Below are 25,245 nucleotides of genomic sequence, written 5' to 3' on the forward strand. Positions count from 1 at the left end.
CTGATGGGCTGGTGACAGGTACTCGGGTACTCTGATGGGCTGGTGACAGGTACTCGGGTACTTTGATGGGCTGGTGACAGGTACTTTGATAGGCTAGTGACAGGTCCTCTTTATTGGGGGGGCAATAAAGTGTTTTGGGGTACACTGTAATCGATAACTAGCTGTTACCACAATCTCCACCTCACACAGGATCAGTGTGTGAGGAGGAGAACACGGTGACAGCTAGTTACAGTGTTCTCTGTTGACACTCTGTGACCGGCTGTGATTGACAGCCGATCACGTGGTAAAAAGCCAATTTCATTGGCTCTTTACCTAGGTCGGGGGTGGGCTCTGTCCGAGGGATGAGCCCCCTCCCTGATCGCTGCGCTGTGCGCCCCCGGGGGGGGGGCAGGCATTGAGAAGAGAACGAGCGGCTCGCGCTGGAGCCGCTCATGTGATCGGCTGTGATTGACACAGCTGATCACGTAGTAAACAGCCAATTTCATTGGCTGTTTACCATGATTGGGGATGGGCTATGTCCGGGGGACGAGCCTCATCCCCGATCGTCGCGCTGCAGGGGGCACGCAGTAGCGGGGAGAACGGGCTGCCATCATATGACATCGGCCCGGATCGATAAAGCCTTCCTGCCGCCGTCATTTTACTATGAGGCGGTATGGAAATGGTTAAAGAGCCTGCATGTACAGAAAAATATCTGTTGTCTTGCCAACAATAAACTTTGTCCCTAATTCCTGTTGTGAGATGATAATATGCTGACATATATATTGTGTGCACTGAATAGTGTCAGCCCTGCCCAGTTGTATTTTGCTAACCCACTTAATCACTTCCCTACTCATTTACACACTAATTGTTGCATAGTTAAAGATGAAAACTGGGAGGGCTAATTACATAACAGTCCTCTGTTAAGGTATTCATACATATTAACTAAAATCCTTATTTCTCATGATCATTATCTTACAAAAAAGGTGCTATTTACTATGTTATAATACATGTATTATTTCTATTATACTAGGTCTTTTTAGCTCTAATAGCCATTGTGGCAGATAACAATCATTATAATTTAGTGGGAAAGGAGGCCAGACACTTCTGCACACTTCTGCCGCCATTTCTTGACTTTGCCACTGGTAGGTGAAAAAGCTTTTTGCTTGCAGGGTTATTCTAGTCCAGAGGTCTCCAAACTATGGTCTTGGGGCCACATCCGACCTACTACAAGATTTTGGCCCACAGTTAGGGTCAGTGGTGTTTCCTCAGACTCAGCGCACAAACTACAAACTGAAGTCTGTGGGTATGGACCATAGGGTTTGTTCTTGGCTAATAAACTGGTTACAGGGCGTGTCCAATGGGTGGTGATAAATAATTTGTACTCAGAATGGTCTAGAATGGTTAGTGGGTACCCCAAGGCTCTGAACCTGGGACCAATTCTGTTTAACTTATTTATAAATGATACAGAGGATGGGATTAGTAGCTCAATATTAGTGTTTGCTGGCAACACAAAAATAAGTAGGGCAATAACATCACTGCAGGATATAGAAACCATACAAAAGGACCTGAATAAAGTAATGGAGTGGGCAACTAAATGGCAAATGAGGTTTAACACTGAAAAATGTAAGGTAATGCACTTGGAGGTGAAAAATATAAACGCAAGTTACTCACTAGGGGGAAAACTACTGGGGGAATCCAGGATGGAGGAGGATCTGGGGGTCCTAGTAGAAGACAGACTGAGCAATAGCATGCAATGCCAAGCTGCAGCATGCAAAGTCAGCAGACTATTAGCTTGCATTAAAAAGGGAATTTACTCCAGAGATAAGACGATAATCCTGCCACTTTAAAAAACTCTGGTTCGGTCACATCTGGAGTATTCTCTCCAGTTCTGGTCACCAATCCTCAGAAAGGATATGCTGGAGCTGGAGAGAGTCCAGAGAAGGGCAACAAAATGTATTTGGGAACTGGAAGACCTTAATTACGAGGAACGACTACAAGCACTAAATGTATTCACCCAGGAGAAGAGATGCTTGAGAGGAGATATGATAGTGATATACAAATATCTCAATGGTGATCCTAGCGTAAGTGTGAAACTTTTCAGTCTTAGGCAATGTAAGAAGATAAAGGGCCACACTTTGAGACTGGAAGAGAAGTGGTTTAACATTAAGCTGCATAGGGCGTTTTTCACTATCTGGGCAGTAAGGATGTAGAACTCTCCTCCACAATCGGTGGTGTCAGCAGAGAGTATCGATAGTTTTAAAAGACTGTTTGACGTGCATCTTAGTGAACTCAATATACAGGGATATGGGAAATGATTATCTACACCTTGGGTGTCCAACCTTTTGGCTTCTCTGGGCCACATTGAGTGTAGAGAAGTTTTCTCGGGTTGCATATAAAATATATACTATAGTTAAGGTAAATAAGTAATAAAACGCCGCCGCGCCCTTCCCTCGCCCCCCCCCCCCCCACACTAATTTAACACAACTAGAGGATGATCAAATGAAATGAAATCAGTATACAGAGGTTTACTTCTTCTGAGAGAAATTAAAGGATATTAAAGGAACACTCTAACCACCATGACCACGTCAGTGATTTGAAGGTAGGAGTCAGAAACACCGCACATGCTGGGATATTTACAGTTATGTGCTGGGGGATAGTTGCACCCCTAACACATATGACTTAGGCAGCCAGAAAATGTCATGTCCTTATTCATACATGTATGAACAAAGACATGACATATTATGACAAAACGCAACTAGTTATGAAAAAAAATATTTCAACAATTTACACACGCTAATGCACATACCTTTTCTACTTATTTTGCAGACTGCTGGCGGTTACTTCTGGTGGGTAATGCTTGCAGTTACTGGTGGTGGTTACTGCTGGTGGTTACTGCTGGTGGGTAATGCTGGTAGTACTGCTGGTGGGTAATGCTGGCGGTTACTGCTGGTGATTACTGCTGGCGGTTACTGCTAGCGGTTACTGCTGGTGGGTACTTCTGGCGGTTACTGCTGGTGGGTAGTGTTGGTGGGTAATGTTGGCGGCTACTGCTGGTGGTTACTGCTGGTGGGTAATGCTGGTGGTTACCGCTGGTGGGTAATGCTGGTAGGTAATGCTGGTGGGTACTGCTGGCACTGCTGGTGGGTAATGCTGGTGGTTACTGCTGGCAGGTAATGATGGTGGGTAATGCTGGACCTGTTTTCACCCTGTGTGTGTCTCTCGCTGGTGCCGGCATCTTTACAATTGGGCACCTGGCTGTGACAGCTTGCAGCTTCACAGTTGGGTGCCTAGTGCTCATGCGCAAGCGGTGGTGTGCACTGTGAATGGTCTGGCAATCTTCTGGGACATGTGACATGTCCCAGAAGACTGCGGGAGAGAGGGGGGGGGGGGAGAACTTCTGTTTCCGATCGCCTAAGTGGTGCTTACAACAAGCATCACATCCACTATAAATAATGTCAATTAGGTAGGTAGCCCATTCAAGTCAATGGGGCCATGCTGCAACCACAACCAAAACGCTTGACTTGTGGCTGTGGTGCATTAGTCTCATTGAAAATTGCCATTTGTGAAAAAAAAGCTCCTGCATGTCTCATAGAGGTTACACTCCAAAAAGCAATCCGCTGTGAAAAGCTTTTCAGAGAATTAACAAGTGCGAACATAACCAAAAGTCATTTTGCGCTATTGTTGGTATACTGCCATTATACTTTTCAGTTAATGCAGTTTACATCATTAAAATTTGCAGAAATACAAACTAAGTCAACTAGAGCTAATGTGATAAAGGAAAAATACAGGACCTGCGGTGGGAGTGCCAGAAATAACTTGTGGTTTCTGAAAATGTAATGCTACAAAATGATTATCTAACTGAGCTTCCTGTGCTTGTTCATCATCTGGTGTGACTATTGTGGGTCTAAGGCTAAAAACATTAGGTGAGTCCTATAAACATTTTACATACTTTGTTATACAGGTAGAAAACTGCATTTTTTAAATCAATATAGAAGAAGTGCAGAAAACACAACAGATAAATAATACAAATTGCAGTATCTGTGGGTTTTGTCCAAAAATGAGAAGAGATCCGAAAAACACTTGCTAAGCGCACACAAAACTACATCTCCTTTTTAGTATGGGCTATGTACAGCAAGTCATGTGATTGCTACTATTGGCTCCAATAGCACAGGAAACCCAAGAATAGGAGGAAAACGTTTATGGTTTCTTCCTGTATATAATCCCAATAGAATTCAGAAGCTTAAAAAGGCAAAAGAAATATTCAGCTCCAAACCAGATGCCATTATGGTGAGTACTTTTATATGTGTGTATGTGTTAAAATCAGTGTTGGGGGTAACTAGTTACAAAGTAACTAATTACAGTAACTACTTTTTTTGGTAACGAAGTAATGTAACTAGTTACAATACTAATACTGGTAACTACACTACTTTACTAGGCTATAGGAGGTAACTACACTACTTTACTAGGCTATAGGAACGCGCTTTCCTGCGTTACCCAAGCCGTGCGATACAATCTTTATTTAGAAGAATAGAGAGGGATGACGTTTATGACTTTTTGTTGCACTTTATGTTTTATTCTGTTTTTTCAGGTTTTGTTCTCATGTTTCCCAAAGCCTGTGTTTATACAATAAACTCTATGCAGAAAGAGTGTCATGTATCTTCTTCTACACGGGCAATTAAGAAAGAGGAAAGTAAAGTAATAAGTAGTGAAGTTACTTTTCAAATGCAGTAACTAGTAAAGTAATTTCGTTACAATTTACAGAAGTAACTAGTAACTAGTAACTAGTTAAATTTTTTGAGTAACTACCCCAACACTGATTAAAATATAAAAAGCAAAACATGGGAAAATGCTGTAAACAATGGCAACCATTTAATACTTAATTCTTATTAAGCTAAGATGTCAGAAATTAAAAGAATATTACTGATTGGTTAAGAGAGGGTACTGCACTTTACACTTTGTTCTATGTGCGCAGAGGATTATCAAGAATCAATTTATAGGAAATGGACACTAATTGTGCAGAAAAAATACACAACTTTTTACCAAGATTAGAATTTTTTTTTTTTTGTGAATGATTTATACATTTGCAGGTTGAATGTTATTAATAGTATTTAAACATATAAATACATTGAATATGTATATTTTTTAATAATCCGAGTATTCTATTGTGTTAATTAGTTCATCGCATTGCAGCCTTGTACGTCGTCTGCGTGGATGGTACCAATAAGAATCTTTATTTGTGACTCTAGCACACAAAAACAATTTAAAGTATAGTCTCCTATCGCATATTGGACTGTGCAGTATTGTAACAACTGGTAAACATAATAAAACAAATTCAGTAAATTGTTTTGTTATTGATTAATTCAAAGTAATCATGCATATGCTTAGGCTACGTTTCCACTAGTGCGACGCCAAAGTCGTGCGATTTACAGTGCAACTTTGCAGTGCGACTTTGATGCAAGTTTTTTGATCTGACTTGAGACACTCTGACTCAAAGTCGCATCAAAGTAGTGCAGGCACCTTTTCAAAGTCGCTGCAAATTTAGGTCGCATAGATGGGAACGGGTGCCATTGAAATCAATGGGCTGTGACTTGTCATGCGACTTTGTGTCCAAAGTCGCACGACAAGTCACACTAGTGGAAACAAAGCCTTAAAGCGTATGTAAAGCCTAAATCTGTTTTTCAGGATATTTGCTATCAGGTCGAATATACAGTTTTTTTTATACAAATCCTTTTTTTTTTTTTTTTTTTTTTTTTTGTGAATTTCTTACACAGTTTCTTACCTGGAGATCCTGCCAGTAACAACATTTTCTGTTGGAGGCTGACAACACTAAGCTTCAAACTTGCAACTAACATCAGTGTAGTCAAACTTGCTGTGCATACTTCTTCTGTTGGCCCGTCATCTACCTATCCTCTACCTAGGGAGAGTGCTGGGGTGGGCTGTGCCCCTCCCATATTTTGGTCTTGTCCCTACCCCAGGACCAGTGGCATCAGCAGGGAGGAACCCATAATGAGGCACTGAAGTCTAGCCCAACTAGCACAGTGCACATAACCACAAAGTATAAAATGAAAGTGTGTTGATACTTTGCACCCCCCAGATCAGACAGGCTACATTCGGCCCTGCTATCTGGCAGACCTGATCTCTATCTGCACCACCGCCGTCTGACCGAGTCTCCATTTCTTTGAATTCGGCGCCGCCGAGTACCCGGAAGTGAAGTCATGTCATGGCATCACTTCCGGGTACTGGCGGCGCCAAATTCAAAATCTTACAGCATTCAAAACAGCCAAACTTGGCGTTCTGAATGCTTTAAGTGCAGAGGAGGGGTTTGGGGTCTTTTAGACCCCCAGATCCCTACACCACAGTACCTGTAGACAATAAAAAGAAAAAAAAAATGTTAATATCTGAAAATATCGGCAGATATCGGCCAATACCGATATCCGATGACCAAAATATCGGTATCGGCGGTAAAAAAACGATATCGGTCGATCACTAGTTTAAATACTCTTACATAGTAAGAAACCTCTTGGTTATCTTTCCTGCAGAAAAAGTGCACAAATTTGGGTGAATATGCTAACGTATATAAAAGCTGGTAGGCTGCAGAAAACATTGGGTTGGGTATCCTTGGGAGAACTAGCAATCAGCAGGTATGGATTTTTGTACAGCAGATTGCTACTGTTTCACTTAAAGTAAGATAAACCTGAAGTCAGAGATGTGACCGATGGCTTTCCTTGTTCATAAACATGCATGCTCAATAAATTTGAACATCCGTGTTTTTGAAATACGGTATACTGTACAATGTGTGCCTGCATTCACAGAAGTATTTTGCTACAAACAGTGTTGCAAAACACTCAGTAATTTCAAAATAAAAATCCCTCACCTGATCACACATTAGACAGATCTATGTATATTGGGACCACTTTTTGGCAAGATTACACTGAACCAGATCATAAAGACAGTCTTCAAATCTGCCATCAAAGGAAACCAGAGGAAACTTTTCCAAATTGCTCTTGCAATGCTATGCCGCTATTGTCTCTTGAATATAAAGCATAAAGGAAAGATTTTACCAGTTCATAAGTGCTTGGAATCTGGAATTCGCACAATACATTAACTGTATTGTATTCTTTTTCAATGGCATCCTTCCTTTAGGTTTTTTTTCTTTTTTAGAAATCATACTTACCTAGGTGGATGCAGCATTGGTCTGATGCTGCATCTGTCCCCCACTGGCTCTAAGGTTGAGAACTGAGCGGATCAAAGACTGCTGATCACTCAGATGTTAGTGCTCCATGAGCAGAGAGCTGGTGACTATTAGGGATGATCGAACTTTTGAAAAGTTCGGTTCGACCAGAACACCCGAACTTCACGAAAGTTCGGCCCGGATTTCAGAACCCCATTGAAATCAATGGGACCCGAACTTCTGTAATCAAAAAACACAATTTTTAAGCCCTAAAACCCAATAAATGCCCCTAAAAAGTGCCTAGGGTTCTGGGTCATGCCCCATTAACTATTAATCACACAAAAAAAAGTTCTTAAAAATTGTCATTTTTGATAAAAAAGCCAATTATTGAAAAATTAAAAAAAAAAAAAAAAAGAGATTTTTTTTATTTTTACTTTGGATTTAGTATCTGGGGGGTCTAAAAGGTGTGCATGTGAAGTTTCAGCTCTGTAGAATGTCCAGAACCATGAAAAAAAAAAGATATTTTTTCAGTAGAACAGGGATGTGGTTCGGGAGCCTCCTTTAACTTTAACACCTATATGATCTTTTTTTCTGGTTCTGGACATGCTACAGAGCTGAAACTTCACAGGTACACCTTTTAGACCCCCCAGACACAAAATCACACAAAAAAAAGTTCTTAAAAATTGTCATTTTTGATAAAAAAGCCAATTATTGAAAAATTAAAAAAAAAAAAAAAAAAAAAAAGAGATTTTTTGATTTTTACTTTGGATTTAGTATCTGGGGGGGTCTAAAAAGTGTACCTGTGAAGTTTCAGGTCTGTAGCATGTCCAGAACCAGAAAAAAAAAGATCGTTTGTATTAGAAAACTTTAAGCACAGGAATATGGCTTCTCTGCTGTAACACCTTGCCGGTTTAATAGCAGGCATTTTTTTGGGTTCTTTGCAGTCAGGAAAAACATCTGAACTTGTGTATAGTGGTACTGTGCACAAGTTCTGATGTTTTGCCTGCCTCCAAAACCCTCCAAAAAATGCCAGCAAAAACACACCTGGGCATTTTTTTTTTGACGTTAGCGTTTTTTTGGCATTTTTTGGGGTTCTTTTGAGGCAGGCAAAACATCTGAACATGTGTATAGGGGGGATATATAGACATATATGTCTGAATATATACCCCTAGACATATATAGGTGTGATAGTAGCAGAAATAAATGCTTGCGCTAATGAAATCATTTACAGTAATATATTTCTGCTACTATCACACCTATATATGTCTAGGGGTATATATTCAGACATATATGCCTATATATACACCCTATACACATGTTCAGATGTTTTGCCTGCCTCAAAAGAACCCCAAAAAATGCCAAAAAAACGCTAGCGTCAAAAAAAAAAAAAATGCCCAGGTGTGTTTTTGCTGGCATTTTTTGGGGGGTTTTGGAGGCAGGCAAAACATCAGAACTTGTGCACAGTACCACTATACACAAGTTCAGATGTTTTGCCTGCCTCAAAAGAACCCCAAAAAATGCCAAAAAAAACACTAGCGTCAAAAAAAAAAATGCCCAGGTGTGTTTTTGCTGGCATTTTTTGGGGAATTTTGGAGGCAGGCAAAACATCAGAACTTGTGCACAGTACTACTATACACAAGTTCAGATGTTTTTCCTGACTGCAAAGAACCCAAAAAAATGCCTGCTATTAAACCGGCAAGGTGTTACAGCAGAGAAGCCATATTCCTGTGCTTAAAGTTTTCTAATACAAACGATCTTTTTTTTTATGGTTCTGGACATGCTACAGAGCTGAAACTTCACATGTACACTTTTTAGACCCCCCAGATACTAAATCCAAAGTAAAAATCAAAAAATCTCTTTTTTTTTTTTTTTTTTTTTTTTTTTTTAATTTTTCAATAATTGGCTTTTTTATCAAAAATGACAATTTTTAAGAACTTTTTTTGTGTGATTTTGTGTCTGGGAGGTCTAAAAGGTGTACCTGTGAAGTTTCAGCTCTGTAGCATGTCCAGAACCCCAAAAAAATCTCATATAAGTGTAAAAGAGGGGTCCCACCATCCCTGCTCTACTGAAAAATTATCTTTTTTCTGGTTCTGGACATGCTACAGAGCTGAAACTTCACAGGTACACTTTTTAGACCCCCCAGACACTAAATCCAAAAAAAGTCATGCCTGCCTCCAAAAATGCCCGATAAATGCAAGAAAAAGCGCCGTAGAGAAGCCGTATACCTGTTCTAATAAAAATTATAAGAAAATGCTAATTTTGGGGGGTTCTGGACATGCTACAGAGCTGAAACTTCACATGTACACTTTTTAGACCCCCCAGATACTAAATCCAAAGTAAAAATCAAAAAATCTCTCTTTTTTTTTTTTTTTTTTTTTAATTTTTCAATAATTGGCTTTTTTATCAAAAATGACAATTTTTAAGAACTTTTTTTGTGTGATTTTGTGTCTGGGGGGTCTAAAAGGTGTACCTGTGAAGTTTCAGCTCTGTTGCATGTCCAGAACCATAAAAAAAAAGATCGTTTGTATTAGAAAACTTTAAGCACAGGAATATGGCTTCTCTGCTGTAACACCTTGCCGGTTTAATAGAAGGCATTTTTTTGGGTTCTTTGCAGTCAGGAAAAACATCTGAACTTGTGTATAGTGGTACTGTGCACAAGTTCTAATGTTTTGCCTGCCTCCAAAACCCCCCAAAAAATGCCAGCAAAAACACACCTGGGCATTTTTTTTTTGACGCTAGCGTTTTTTTTGGCATTTTTTGGGGTTCTTTTGAGGCAGGCAAAACATCTGAACATGTGTATAGTGGTACTGTGCACAAGTTCTGATGTTTTGCCTGCCTCCAAAACCCCCCAAAAAATGCCAGCAAAAACACACCTGGGCATCTTTTTTTTTTTGACGCTAGCGTTTTTTTGGCATTTTTTGGGGTTCTTTTGAGGCAGGCAAAACATCTGAACATGTGTATAGGGGGTATATATAGGCATATATGTCTGTATATATACCCCTAGACATATATAGGTGTGATAGTAGCAGAAATATATTACTGTAAATGATTTCATTAGCGCAAGCATTTATTTCTGCTACTATCACACCTATATATGTCTAGGGGTATATATTCAGACATATATGTCTATATATCCCCCCTATACACATATTCAGATGTCATGTCTGACATCAAACATGTCCTCAAAAAAGCACTGGCAGTGGCAGCCCCTGCAGCATTAAAAAATGCTTGCTGGTGAGAAGCCACATGCCTGTGCCGAAGCAACACAGAGAAATGATCATTTCTCTATAGCGGTCACCCTGCTATGGAAGGGTTTTGTCACCCTGCCATAGCAGTCACTGTCAGTTAACCCTACACTACACTACGGTCCCCTGACACTTAACACTTTCCCTACAGAAACTAAATTTTTGAAGCTAACTTAAGTGTAAAGGAGCACTCTAACTACACTAGATATCCCTTTCCTCACACTAAAAATAGCTAAATGACACTTTTAAAGTAAAATTAACAGAACTGCTTCCACTCTCTTCCATGTCCAGTATAACAATGCTGGGAATATGGCGGGGGCGATCTTATATACTGGGGGGCGTATTCACTAATGATTGGTCTAGGGACCCCCTAGTCACTCCAATCACATTCCTAGCATTCTCCTGCCCCCTCAATTGGCTTTTGCTAATGGTTCTGGTCCAATCACGGGCTTTTAAAGCCCATTTCCTGAAGCATTGCATTCTGGGCGGTTCTGGTTGCCGAATTCCGAACTTTTTGGGCAAAAAGTTCTAAATTCGGCCGAACCTCGAACACCCAATGTTCGGGCCGAACCGATGGTGGACCCGAACCGTTCAATCATCCCTAGTGACTATCAGTCACCTGCTCTCTGCCCCATCCCCCCCCACTCACTAGAGCGTAGGGCTGTTCAGGGGGTAGGATTGGCTGGCTCAGGCTCTCAGCAGATCACTAAGAGGCTGAGCCATGTGGCGGTCCAGGCATCTGTGTGGATCCCAACCATATATTTAGGATCTTTCCCCAGCCTGGACTAGCTGACTTTGAAGCCACAAAGATGTGAACTGGGGCTTAAAGCCGTAGTTAAGTCCACTATTTAATATATTTGTTTAGGGGCCCCCAGGTGGGCTATGCCATAATGTGCTAGTATGCACAGCATATTAGTACATTATGGCAGACTTACCTGACAAATGGCGCCCTCTAGAGCTGCGGTGGGATCGATGCGGCAGGGCTCTGGTACTTCCATTTTTGCACAGTCCTCCTTCCGGGTTCCATGCCTTCGCCATTTGATAGGCCAGGCCAAGATGACATCACTCTCACCCATGTGCACGGGAGTCACATCGCTGTGGCACATATGAGGGCCATAAATGTTTGCAGACCTGCGCATGTGTGGCTCAGTGTACATGATGGCTGACAGGCAGGAGGGTGCATTTATGGCAAAAGAGACGAATAGGGACTCTTCCGTCATAAATGCCCTGCCTGCATTTTTGAAAAAGAGGTTTACTTCCACTTTAATGCATGGTTGATATCCCACATACTTTCCAAAGCTATAATTCTTGGTCCTATTATCATTATCATTGAAAGTGAAAGTTAAAAAAATCCCAAATTCTGGGTTGTTCCCAGAAAAGTAATACAGGGGAAATCTTCTAATGGGGACACTAGTTCTAAACTTCTGGTGATTCCCTAAGAAATTCCCTTAATTTGCAAGGATTTCTGTCCACTTCCTGTTTGGCTATGAGACAGGAAGTGAAGGGAAATATCCCCAATGTTACACACATGGCAAAAACAAATCTAACAACCCTCCCTTGCTCGATCCAGAAGGCCATAGTTCTACTTGAAGACTACGTCAGAATTGAACAGTATGCTTGTGCTAACTTCCATTTAAAGTAGCCTGGAAAGATACTCCTGAAGTATTGTCCAAATCTTTAGAATAACTGAATTATAATAAAGTTGACATATTTCTGACTGTCAGTTTTAATGAAGAGGTCATTCAGTTCTTAGACATGGAATTATTTTGGGACGAAAAACAAAAGGACTTACCGTACACATACAGCAGGAAAGTCACTGCTTCAAGCAGATAGTTTCCATCTTTGCATCCAAAAGAAAGATTTGCTTTATGGACAACTTCTTATAATAAAACATAGTTGCTTCTAAAAGGAGGATCTTGAAAAAGAAGCAGTGCAATTATTAAGTAGATTTGTTAATAAAATGATACTCCAAACATAAAGACAACAAAAATAATCCTGGTCCTGGTGGAAAGTAGTACATTTGTATGCTAAAATGATGCGTTTTCATATATGGAGCATTGCTGCGTTGCCAGTTTTGCTCATTAGATTTATTATGTATTTTTAAGTGGGGATAGTATAAAAAAATAGGGTGGTGATAGGTAGTTTAAGTTAGACTAAGTGAATATAATAATCTAAATCTGCAAAAATGCTGGGAAGCCTATACAAGAATATGCCATGGTATGGTCACTTTAGGCGATAACCTAGTTTCGATAAAACTGAAACAAATTTGTCATTTTAAAAAGATGTTAGTGCATTCTGTGGAAGCCTTATAGCAGGAGTAAACAGTACAATTTTTTTTTTTAACCACTTCTGGACCGGAAGGATTTCCCCCCTAATGACCAGGCCATTTTTTTGCGATTCGCGTTATTTTATCTGACAATTTTACGGTCGTGCCACGCTGTACCCAAACAAAATTTATGTCCTTTTTTTCCCCACAAATAGAGCTTTCTTTTGATTTCTTTTTAACCACTTAAGCCCCGGAGGATTTTCCTGCTAAAAGACCAGGGGGTATTTTGCGATTCGGCACTGCATGACTTTAACGGACAATTGCGCGGTCGTGCGACGCTGTACCTAAACGAATTTGACGTCCTTTTTTTCCCACAAACAGAGCTTTCTTTTGGTGGTATTTGATCACCTGTGCGATTTTTTGATCACGCGCTATAAACAAAAAAAGAGCGACAATTTTGCAAAAATAGCAATATTTTTCACATTTTTTTATATGAAATTCCCCAAAAAAAAAATGTAAAAATCAAAATTTTTTAACATTTTTGGCCAATTTGTTTTATCCTACCTATGTTTGGTAAAAAAAATCGCAAAAAGCGTATTTTGATTGGTTTGCGCAAAAGTTATCGCGTTTACTAACAAAGGGAAAGATTTTTGTCATTTTTGTTGTTTTTTTTTTAACGTGTAATGGCGGCGATCTGCGATTTTTTTTGCGGTACTGCGACATTGCGGCGGACAGATCGGACCCTTGACTGATATTTTTGACACTTTTGGGGTTACCAGTGACATTTCTACAGTAATCAGTGCTATACATATGCACTGTTACTGTAAAAATACACTGGCAGTGAAGGGGTTAACTTTATTTGGGAGGGAGGGGCTGTGTGTGTCCCTAGGGGCGTGATTCTTACTGTGATTGGCTGTGGCTCTAGCTGTAAGGACACTGATCAACGGATCTACATACTAGATCCGTGTAATCAGTGTCTTTACAGCGAGGAGAATGACAGGCAGCTTGTTTACACAAGCTGCCTGACATTCTCCCTCTTCCCCCGACAATCGCCGAGTGGCCGGCGGACATCGGGTCCGCTGGTCACACGCGCGGGGGGGTGCGTGACTGCGCGGGAGCGGGAGCGCGCCTCCGCGGGCGCGCGCACGCTCCCCAGACCCTCCCAGGCTAGTGACGTTAATTAACGTCACTCTGCCTGGCAGAGGCTGACCGCCGCAGTAAATCTACTTGCGGCGGTCGGCAAGCAGTTAAACAAAAAAAAATTCTGAAAAAAACCCAATATTTTTCACTTTCTGCTATATAACATTCCCCAAAAAAATGTAAAAATCTAAATTTTTAACATTTTAAGCCAATTTGTATATTCTGCCATAGATTTTTGGTAAAAAAAATCCCAATAAGTGTATATTGATTGGTTTGCACAAAGTTATCACGTCTACAAACTAGGTCAGGGGTGGCGAACACGCGGCTCTTGAGCCGCATGCGGCTCCCGGCCGAACTGAATGCGGCTCTTTGGCTTTTTGCCTCCTATGGTATACTGTGGCTCGTCTAGCAGGACCTCTGAGGAGAGATCTCCAAGTGCGTAGTCCCGCCCCCAGGCTGCGTCATCACGTCTCCCATCTCCCAACACTGCACTGGCCAGAGAGCGTGGGGACCCGTGTGTCTCCCTCCCGCCTCAGCTGCATCTTCCCCGCCGAGGCTCCGCAGCAACTATCCTTTTGTTCTCCCTGTTGCATAGGTTTTTTTTTTTTTTTGCTGGCTCCAGAGTAATCCCTGGTAGGTTAACTGGCATCCCCCTATTCCCCCTCAAGGTGTGTGCCTTATTCTCTATTGCAGATATTAGATTGTAAGCTCCTTTGGGTCAGTGAATGATTTCAATGCTTCAGTTGCCATTTATGTGTGTGGGGGTCTCTGATGGGGGACATTTATGTGTGTGGGGGTCTCTAATGGGGGACATTTATGTGTGTGGGGGTCTCTGATAAGGACATTATTGTGCAGGGGTCTCTGATGGGGGACATTTATGTGTGTGGGGGTCTCTGATGGGGGACATTTATGTGTGTGGGGGTCTCTGATAAGGACATTATTGTGCAGGGGTCTCTGATGGGGGACATTTATGTGTGTGGGGGTCTCTGATGGGGGACATTTATGTGTGTGGGGGTCTCTGATAAGGACATTATTGTGCAGGGGTCTCTGATGGGGGACATTTATGTGTGTGGGGGTCTCTGATGGGGGACATTTATGTGTGTGGGGGTCTCTGATAAGGACATTATTGTGCAGGGGTCTCTGATGGGGGACATTTATGTGTGTGGGGGTCTCTGATGGGGGACATTTATATGTGTGGGGGTCTCCGATGGGTAACAAAAAACACCTGACTGAGCATGTTATATTATGTGTTTAATATATTATTGTTAATGTTATATGCTTTTGTGTGAGTGTTTGTCTGTTTTGGCAGGTCACTGCGTGGTGTGGCTCTCTGACTCTCACAGTTTAAAATTTTGGCTTCTTTTGTCGAACTTGTTCGCCACCCCTGAACTAGGTGAAAGATTTACTTAATTTTTATTTCTTTTTTATTTTGTACTGGTAATGGCGGCGATCAGCGATTTTTAGTGGAACTGCGACATTGCGGCGGACAGATCGGACACCTAACTTACATTTTTGAAACTTTTGGGGGGACCAGTGACATTACTACAGTAATCAGTGCTAAAAATATGCACTGTTACTGTACTAATGACACTGGCAGGGAAGGGGTTAACACCAGGGGGCGATCAAAGGGTTAAATGTGTCCCTAGGGGGTGCTTTCTAACTGTGGGGGTGATGGGCTTTCTGCATTGATGGGCTTTCTGCATGAACACAGAGACCTGTGTTCCTAAATAAGAGGAACACAGGCTCCCTGTGTTCATAACTGACAGAACAGCAGTCTGCAGTGTTTACAACGGCAGACCGCCATTCTGCCTCTACGGGGAGTGATTGCGGGTGCCCAGCTGATCGGCTTTCCCCCGTGTGGCAAATGGGCACGCGCGCGCGCCTCTAATAGCGGTCCTGTGAAACGATGTATAGGTACGCCGTCTCGCGCCATTCTGTCTCTACGGGGAGTGATTGCGGGTGCCCAGCTGATCGGCTTCCCCCGTGTGGCAAATGGGCACGCGCGCGCGCCTCTAATAGCGGTCCTGTGAAACGATGTATAGGTACGCAGTCTCGCGCCATTCTGTCTCTACGGGGAGGGATTGCGGGTGCCCAGCTGATCCCCTTCCCCTGTGGTGAATGGGCATGCACGCGCCTCTAATAGCGGTCCCGTGAAACGATGTATAGGTACGTCGTCTCGCGGGACAGAACTGACCTGCGGACGGCCGTTAAGTGGTTAATGAGTCCCTGCAGGTTTATGCTTTAATGTGATAGAATGCACTGCCGCACATTATGGCAGGATTACCTGTAAAACACAGCCCTCCAGCAAGGCCCTGTCTCTGCTCTCCGCGCTTCCAACTTCACTTGGTCTTCCTTCTAGGTTTGCACCCTCCAGCTATTTAAGATTGCCGGGCCACAATGATGTAACTCTTTTGCATGTGCGTAGGTGTAGAGCTCTCTGCATTCAGGGCACATATTTGTGTATCACATGCTCCCCCTCCTAGACACTGCAGCTCACAGTGGGAGATTTTCAGCAACAGAGGCAGTGCTGTTAACCCAGAATGCAGTGGGCAGGACTAGGTGTGGCCAGCTTCTGATTGACAAGCTACAGGCTTGTGAGCCACTAGTGACAATGCCGATATAGCCATACCCTTGTAAAGCAAGCAGGAACAGCCTACATGAGAATGGAAACTCTACTCTGAATTCAGAAGCAGTGCAGCGTTGTTGCCACACCATCACGGGGAAATGCATTAGTTGGACACCACTGGCAGGTTCAACAGGTCTGTGGGACATTGCAGAGGGACTAAAAGAAAACTATAAGTGCAGACATACTTATAAGTAAGTTAGGAAGTACTTTTTTTCTTCTTTTTTTAATGGGAGGCCATTGTTTTACTTCAAATTGTCTCTTAGGTTTCGTAAAACTGCATTTCTCAGAAAAATCTCTGTATTGCGCTGTATTTATTTACCATTCTATTTCATAGAGTATGTAACATACCTACCATCTGAAGCCATGACCTGTTCATTAATGGAGCACCTGGGCTCATCAGAAAGGTGCAAAGTCTGGACACGCCTACGCCACATAGCCAATGCAATAGATGAAGAGGACATTGCGCCTTTTACTATGCCAGAATTTACTTTCCAAGACTTGGACGATGCTTTTCTGGATGGTGAGTGATGAATACAAACGCATAGCAGTTCAAAAGGACTTAATAAACAATCCATATATGGCTTTGATTCTTTTTTATTGCCCTTCATGCCTCAAAACATCCACAAGTAATACTGCAATCTCAAAAATGCTGTTGTGGGCACCCTGGTTACTGGTTGTGCTGTTATACATACCTATGTCACCTTCATGAACCTCAACCTTGTCTGAAATGCCACCAACATTATGTATGTTACTGCCTTGCGTTACACAGTATGCTATGATAATACAATCCAATACAAATGATCGTTCAGGGGCTACCATGAGAGCAATGCATGCTGTTATTCACAGTTTAATGGCCTCATTCCTGGGCATATTTTACATAAAATAGTCAAGTGAATATTTTCAACATAATGCTACTAGAGGAAGGAAAGACAAGGCATAATCTGTGCTTTATTAGCATGACCAGCCCCATAATGGTATTTTACTTGTAGACTTAAAAAATATGTTTTTCCAAATCTTCTATGTATTTTTTTTGTATTTAAAAAATTTGTAATAGAAGTAATATTTTATTTCCAGAGGGACATCCTATGGATACAATACAAGGCTGGCTTCAACGCTGCGAGTGAGTAGTTCCTTGTTTTACATCCATTCCTTCAGTGGTACAGCCGCAAGCAGGTTTCTGTAGGACAGTGACCACCTTAAATAATGGGCTGTGAATACACCTTAATGCACAAAAAATAGGTCTTGCATGCCTTTTTTTTTTTTCAGTACAATGCAACATACAGGCTTACCGCTTTGAATTCATGCACTGTTGTGGATTGGTAGCCCATTCAAAATGAATGAGCTGCCTTAAAGAGTAAGGCCTCTTTCACACGGTCCGCCTCCGTAGGCGGATCCGTGTTGCTCAGCGGGGATCGATCCGCGATCCCCACTGAGCTGGCGGATGACAGCTCCGTCTCCGCTTGCAGAGCGGAGAGGGAGGTGTCTCAGCCCCCGCTGCCCTCTATGGGGTTCGGATGAGAGCGGACCGCCTGTCCGCTCTCATCCGATCCGATCCAATCCGATCACTGAACGGATGGAAAAATAGGGTTTCCATCCGTCCAGATTTCACGGACAGGATCGGATACGGATGGCAGCGGGTGTCAGCGGAGGTGTCTCCGCTGACACCCGTTGCCCCATAGAGCTGCATGGAGGATCCGATCAGATCCGCCTAAAAAACTGACAGGCGGATCTGATCGGATCGCCTGTGTGAAAGAGCCCTAACTCCACTTTTGATGAGAAAAAAACACTACCCCCTGGGCAATCTGTACATTGCAGGGATTTTAACAAACTGTTATTCTGAAGAAATCCCTGTATGTGGAAAAGTGAGGGAAAATGCAGGGTTGCAGGATCAGCATCCCTTTAGTGTTTTTTTTAGGAGTATCACACCAAATATGACATTTTATGTTCCAGGAGATACCGGAAATCTGACTTGCATCTTAGTGCAGACTTCTGGGAAAATCAGTGAGCCAATCACACAGGCAGGAAATGACATTTCAGGGGGCGTTCTGTACACATTCTGTGTATGGAACATCTCCAGGTTGCCATGCTGCATTGCATTTTACAGAAAATGACAGTGCTGCAGATTAAAAAGGAAAGGTCATTTTTAATGAAATGCAATGATAATATGACTTGTGCCACAACTGTATATGCTATAATTTGCTATTTTTTCCACATGAAAGTGGAGTTACCCTTGAAAAGATAATTTCACCTTTTTTAAAAAAAAAATAAATAAATGCTCATCTTTTCTTGCAAGTAAAGAAAAAATATGCATTTATTATTTTTTTTTACTTGGAGCCTGTAATGTGCCGCACCCTCGATCAGCAGATCACAGGTGCCATGCAGGACTCCTGCAGACTTGTCTGTGTAGCTGTCTGCTCGTACCTCGCACATACACACGGACAGGAAGAGACAATGTTGATTTATTAAAACTGGAGAGTGCAAAATTCGGTGCACCTGTTATGGTAGCCAATCAGCTTCTTACTTCAGTTGGTTTAATTAAGCTTTGACAAAAAAATCTGCACCCTGATTGGTTTCTTTGCAGAACTGCACCAAATTTTGCACTCTACAATTTTAGTAAAACAACCCCAATGAACTAGCAGAGCGCTCAACAGCACCATGGTAGTTCATTGAGAGCTACAAGCCGACAGCCGCAAGGGCTGACGGTACTTTTAGTTTCCCATTCACATAACTCTGTCAAACAGTGACAGGGAGTGGGGGGAGACGATCCCCCACTTTCTGTCATTAGGGGCAGTGGAGTGGAAACATGTTACATGTTCCTCCTTAAAAAGGAGTGTAGCATGTAACCCTTAAGTCCCCTTTCACACAGGCAGACCGTTCAGATCCGCCTGTCCGTTTTTTAGGCGGATCTGAACGGTCACCCCATGCATCTCTATGGGGCATCGGATGTGAGCGGAGACATGTCCGCTGACATCCGATCCGTCAAATCTGGACGGATGGAAACCCTATTTTACATCCGTCCAGTGGATCAGATCAGATGGGATCGGATGAGAACGGACAGACGGTCCGTTCCTATCCGATTCCCCCATAGAGATGCATGGGGACCTGACAGCTGTGTCTCCGCACACATCGCGGAGACACAGCTGTCATCCTCCTGCTCAGCGGGGGATCGGCGGATTGATCCCCCGCTGAGGAAAATAGAGTCCACCTGACGGGCTCCGTGTGTGAAAGAACCCTAAAAGAGAAGTATTGCCAAAGATTTTTTTAAACTTAATAATCCAACAAGCAGAATGACAACCTCTTATAATGGCCACAGCACCAGGATCTCTGACATACATCAGAAAATGTTCAGTGGTGTAACATTCTAGTATCTTCCAAAACACTGAAATATCAGTTTTGAGTCAAATAATCCATTCAAATTAATATTTGAGCAGCATTTTTTTTTGCTCTCAGTTGAGTTACTACTCTTGCCATATCATCTTTGCATCCCTTTACTGAATAGGCCTGTGGCCCTTGCCTGTGTTTATATTGTTTTGTTCTCACATCTTATACATTGTGGTTAAACACAACAGGAAGTTGACTTGCTGAAATAAGTTGGTGTTACTAAATTTGGAAGCTTCAAGTGCTACCATCCATACTGCACACACTGAGAGATATTTACTTTCATTTCCTGTTCTCACAACCCACTAAACCCCACTAAACACAAACTTGTAGTCAGAACGATTGTACAGAACTGTGTTTACCTTCTGAAATGGTCGGGTTTGTACACTGATTGGGGATACAAACACTGGGGGAGATTTATTAAACTGCAGAGTGCAAATTCTGATGCAGCTTTGCATAGAAACCAATCAGCTACCAGGTTTTACAGTCAAAGCTTAAGGCCCCTTTCACACAGTGTGTCCGTCAGACGGACTCCATTTTTCTCAGTGGGGGATCGATCCGCCGATCCCCGCTGAGCAGTAGAATGACAGCTGTTCTCCGCACTGTGTGCGGAGACACAGCTGTCAGTTCCCCATACATCTCTATGGGGAAATCGGATGGGAACGGACCGTCGATCCGTTCTCATCCGATCCGCTGGACGGATGGAAAATAGGGTTTCCATCCGTCCAGATTTGACGGATCAGATCGGATGTCAGCGGACATGTCTCCGCTGACATCCGATGCCCCATAGAGATGAATGGGGGGGGACCGTTCAGATCCGCCAAAAAAACGGACAGGCGGATCTGAACGGTCCGCCTGTGTGAAAGAGCCCTAACTGAACAAGCGGAAGTTAAAAGCCGATTGGCTACCATGCACAGCTGCACCAGATTCTGTAGAGTGCTCCAGTTTAAGTAAATCTCCCCCATAGTCTGTAACTGGTCATTTTTGCTAAAGATGGATTTCCCCCCAAAAAAAAAAAATGACTTTCTCTGAAAAGTGAAATTCATGTAACTGGGAAGCCTTGTTTAACCACTTCAATACAGGGCACTTTCACCCCCTTCCTGCCCAGGCCAATTTCAGCTTTTAGTACTGTTGCATTTTGAATGACAATTGTGCGGTCATGCAACACTGTACCTAAACCCCACAAATAGAGCTTTCTTTTGGTGGTATTTGATCACTGCAAGGTTTTTTTCAGTTTTTTTCTTTTTTGCTAAACAAATAAAAAAAAGACCGAAAAGTTTGGGAAAAAAAAAAGTTTTTTTTGTTTATGTTATAAAATTTTGTAAATAAATATGTTTTTTCCTGCACTGACGAGCACTGATGAGGCCACACTGACAGGCACTGATGGGGTGGCACTGATGGGGTGGCACTGATGATGAGACACTAATATGCAGCACTGATGGGCACTTATATGTGGCACTGATAGGTAGCACTGATATGCAGCATTGATGGGCACTCATAGGCTACACTGATGGGCACTGATAGGTGGCACTGATGCATGGGCGTCCGCAGGGTAGGGCAAGGGAGGGCGAGTGCCCCCCCCCTGGAATGTCTGGAATGTCAAGCTATGTGATCAGATCGCTGCCATGCTCCCTGCTCTCCCTCTCCACTGAACTGACTCGTATGAAACAGTTCACTATTCACTCAATAGGAGAACTGGTCTGGTCTGGTGGTAATATGATCCTAGAGTGAGAGCTCAGCTCCTCCCTTTAACCAATCAGCCATCTCCCAGCACATTGACACTTAAAGTGGAGTTCCACCCTGGATTTTTTTTTTTTTTTTTAAAAAATACCCCCGGGACAGTCAGGGCTAGTGCATTCCACAATGGCTAGCCTCTTATCTGTCCCGGGTTGCACTTACCTGTTAGGACAAATACTTACCTTCAAAACGTCTTGTCCAGCGCTGCCATCTCAGATGTGGGCAGCTTGAAGCCAGCGAGATCCTCTTCGGCGTCCTCTTCCGCCTTCTTCGGTCCCACGATGCCCTGTGCCGGCCGGGTCGCGCGCGTCATCCCTCCACAGCTTCTGGGCATGCTGTTTAGAAGGGGATGACGCGCGCGCCCCGGAACTGACGTTGGGGCCGGTGCAGGCGCAATGATTCCTGGGAGCGATGACGTTCAGCTCCCAGGAATCATTGCAGAGCCAGGAAGTGACGACGGGCCGCGGCCGAGGAAGGAGGAAGAAGGAAGTAAGGTAAGTATATTTTCTTTGCTACGAGGTAAGTAAAAAAAAAAAAAAAATGTGATTATCCATTTCTTTTTCAGGTGACCCAGAGCGAGAAGATGGAGGCAAGTGTGCGGCCGCAGGCCGGTATTTGTGGGAGGAGCTAGCGGGCTTTATAGCGCCGCCCCTCCCCTAGACCGGCCTGCTGCCTCGGATCGTCACTCGGCTTGTTAAGGTGTTCTGGGTGATCACCTGACGTCGGCCGAATACCGCCTCTTTGTGGACCGGACGTCCGGTCGGGTGCTGTACCAGGAAGCGCTGCGTGTGGCGCGGATCTCTGCTATTCCTGAGCAACCTCTGACGGTGCTGAGTCTCACCCTCCGCTGCCATCCAGCCCAGCTTCTCTGCCGTGACTGCCAGCTTCGCCGCTGCTTCTCCTGCTGTTCAGTAGGGGATCAGGGGGGGAGGGGGGGTGGAGGCATCTTCCTGCACACACTGCCTGCCTCTGTAGGCCACGGCTATCTTTCACACTCAGTCCTGCACACACTGCCTGCCTCTGTAGGCCACGGCTATTTTTTTTTCACCCTCAGTCCTGCACACACTGCCTGCCTTCCAGAAGGCCACGGCTACCCCCGTACACAGGCTCATGCACACACTGCCTGCCTTCCAGAAGGCCACGGCTACCCCCGTACACAGGCTCATGCACACACTGCCTGCCTTACTAGGCCACGGCTACCTGTTTTATGTTCTCCTGCTCTCTTATCGGCCTCTGTTAGGTTGGGTACATCATCCCATGTTCCCCTGCTTGTCCCTGCTTGTTCATGGCTGCTTTGGTTGGGGGGGGTCGCCCGGCCTTTTTCAGAGTGAGGGGGCGGGGGGGTTTGGTACCTGAGGGTTGGTGGGGGGGGGGTCTCTTTGCATTGTAGGTATGTGTGTTTCCATTCCGGGTACAGGTAATGTATCTCTAGTGGGGGGTCACGCATCGTCCCCCCCTTTTTTGACCGTTTGCCTTTTTTCCTTCAGGTTCTCTCCATGTCTTTCAATGCCGGCACCAGGTACTACTTCAGGTTCAGGTTCCTTCATGTACCTCACGGCTCAGCTTATTTAATTCTCACAGAGGCTTCTCTGGCATCGCCCATAGACACTTAAACCTGGTCTGTCACTTGGCCCCACACACTTAGTCACCTTGTCTGGCTACCCGGTGGCCACCCCCTTTCATGTACACTTCAGGCCCGTATACTCCTCATGTTTTTCACCTGCGGTTGCATTTTGGTTCCTGTGCTCCGTCACGGCTGCATCACCTCTGTGCACTTACCACTCTTCATGTCGTCTGTCCTTCTCGTTACTCTGTTGTGGCTCTCCAGCTGTGTTGTTCTGTCATGTATTGCCCCCTCCTCCCTGGTAGGGCTAGTCTACTGGCTGTTAGGGTTTCAGGTGCTGGCCCTAGTTCCCCCCCCCTTCATAGCCGGTCCCGCGAGGCCAACCCCCCAATCTCGTCGGAGATTATTTCGCCCCACGGGCCAAACCAAAGCTAGCGCCTCGCTCCACCCTTCTCATGGGGTTTATAGTTAGGGCCTCACCTGTCACGGCCACACGTTTGATTCTTTTACTGTCACCGAGAGGCCATCTTTCCCGCCACCACGTCAGTGGCTCATGCCCCTCGCCCAAATCATAGGTAGAGCCTCTCACCGGCCGCTTGGCATCTAGCAGGGCCTCACCTGTCACGGGGTAGTTAAGTTTTTCGCCTCTGGGCTCTAGCTAGCCAGCCAGTGGTTCCCCTATACGTTACGGTCGTTAATCGGTCTTGGGCTTTCTACTTTTTCTGTTTCCTTCTACAGCGGGCCTCAAGGAGCCACCCTGGAAGATGGATTTTCCTCCCCCTCCACGCCAGCCAGGATCGGCACCCCTGTCAGGTCCGATACCCCCAGGGGTCGTCGGGTTCCTTCTCCGCTGGGCTCTTACGGGTCTTGGACTATTCCAAAGATCTCGGAGGTCCTACGCCAGAAGGGTATCTCGTTCCCGGCCACTGCAAGGAAAGCGGAGCTGTTCAGATTGATGATGGAACATCCAGAAGATCCGGGACTGGGCACCAGCTCTCAGGGCTGTTCGTCTGCCATTCAAGGAACCCTGGACTCCATCCTATCTTCCCTACAGTCCATCGGCGATAGGCTGACTAAGCTGGAGGACGCCAGTCCGGCTCAAGGGGGTCCCCCTCCTTCCTTGCCGGTCCCGACCCCAGTTCCCGCTAGTGATCAGGGTAGGCCCCCAGTTCCCATCTTGCCTTCTTCCACGGTTTCTCCTATTATCACCCCGGCCCACTTGGTCCCCGCGGCTCTCCGCAAGGATATCTTGGAGGGGAAGGATGTCAACCTAGTGGCTCTCCTCATTGCCTCCCAGGACATGGTCGAAAGTAAGGTCTACAATTACGGTGATTTGTCCGTAGTCATGAAGGCCAGGGACCCCAGGCTTAATAAGAAGCTCACTATCCCCGAGTTTGTCCTGGCCTTCGGCATCTACAGGGACGTTTTGTGTTCCGTTTACCCGCAGCGGCGGGAAGAGTTAGATCTTTACTTGCATAAGATAGTGGATTTAGGGCACAAATACGGGGGTTTTACCTTCTTCGACTTTCATAAGTCAGTCTCGGCCAAGGCGGCGGCAGCCTTGGCTCAATTCAACGTTCGTGTGGATTGGAGTCTACTGGATACCGAGCTCTTCTGCAGGCACTTCGCAGGCTTGGCACCTCCCTCCTGTGCCACATGCTCCTCCACTTCACATTCTGCCAGCCTTTGCCCCATGGAGGCTGTATCCTCCCCGGCCGGGGTCCCAGGGGGGGTTGCTGGCAGGTCAGAGCAGCGTGGCCTTAGGGATAAGCTGGGTCGTCCCATAGTGTTCTTAGGTAAAGCCCAGGTTTGCAATAATTTCAATGGGGGGGCGTGCAGCTTCAGTGCTTGCAGGCTGCTCCATGTCTGCTCCATCTGTTTCAGGGCTCACACGAAATCCATGTGTCCATCCAAGATGTACCCTAAACAATGACTAACCGGGGTCAAGGTCGAGGTGCTGGAGTTTTACCTGCAGGCTCATCCGTCTCCACACCTGGTGGAGTATCTGATTCAGGGGTTCTTGGGTGGGTTCCACACGGGGCTGGTGTCTCTTCCCACGGGGACTCTGGAATGTCCCAATTTACTGTCGGCCACGGAGGACCCGGAGTCGGTAGATCTACTACTTGAGAAGGAAGTGCA

General features: G+C 44.5%; 1 protein-coding gene across 1 annotated transcript; it reads left to right on the plus strand.

Annotated features, from left to right (window-relative positions):
* Positions 1–23,048: 23,048 nt before the first annotated feature.
* On the plus strand, positions 23,049–25,039 carry LOC309546724 (uncharacterized protein; the record flags this gene model as incomplete). Its single annotated transcript, XM_082246426.1, has 2 exons — positions 23,049–23,061; positions 24,276–25,039. 2 exons carry the CDS (start codon positions 23,049–23,051, stop codon positions 25,037–25,039), a joined length of 777 nt encoding a protein of 258 aa, XP_082102552.1.
* Positions 25,040–25,245: the final 206 nt, after the last annotated feature.

The sequence above is a fragment of the Pelophylax lessonae genome (genome assembly GCF_965119305.1).
Source record: "Pelophylax lessonae genome assembly, chromosome: 2".
NCBI lineage: Eukaryota > Metazoa > Chordata > Amphibia > Anura > Ranidae > Pelophylax > Pelophylax lessonae.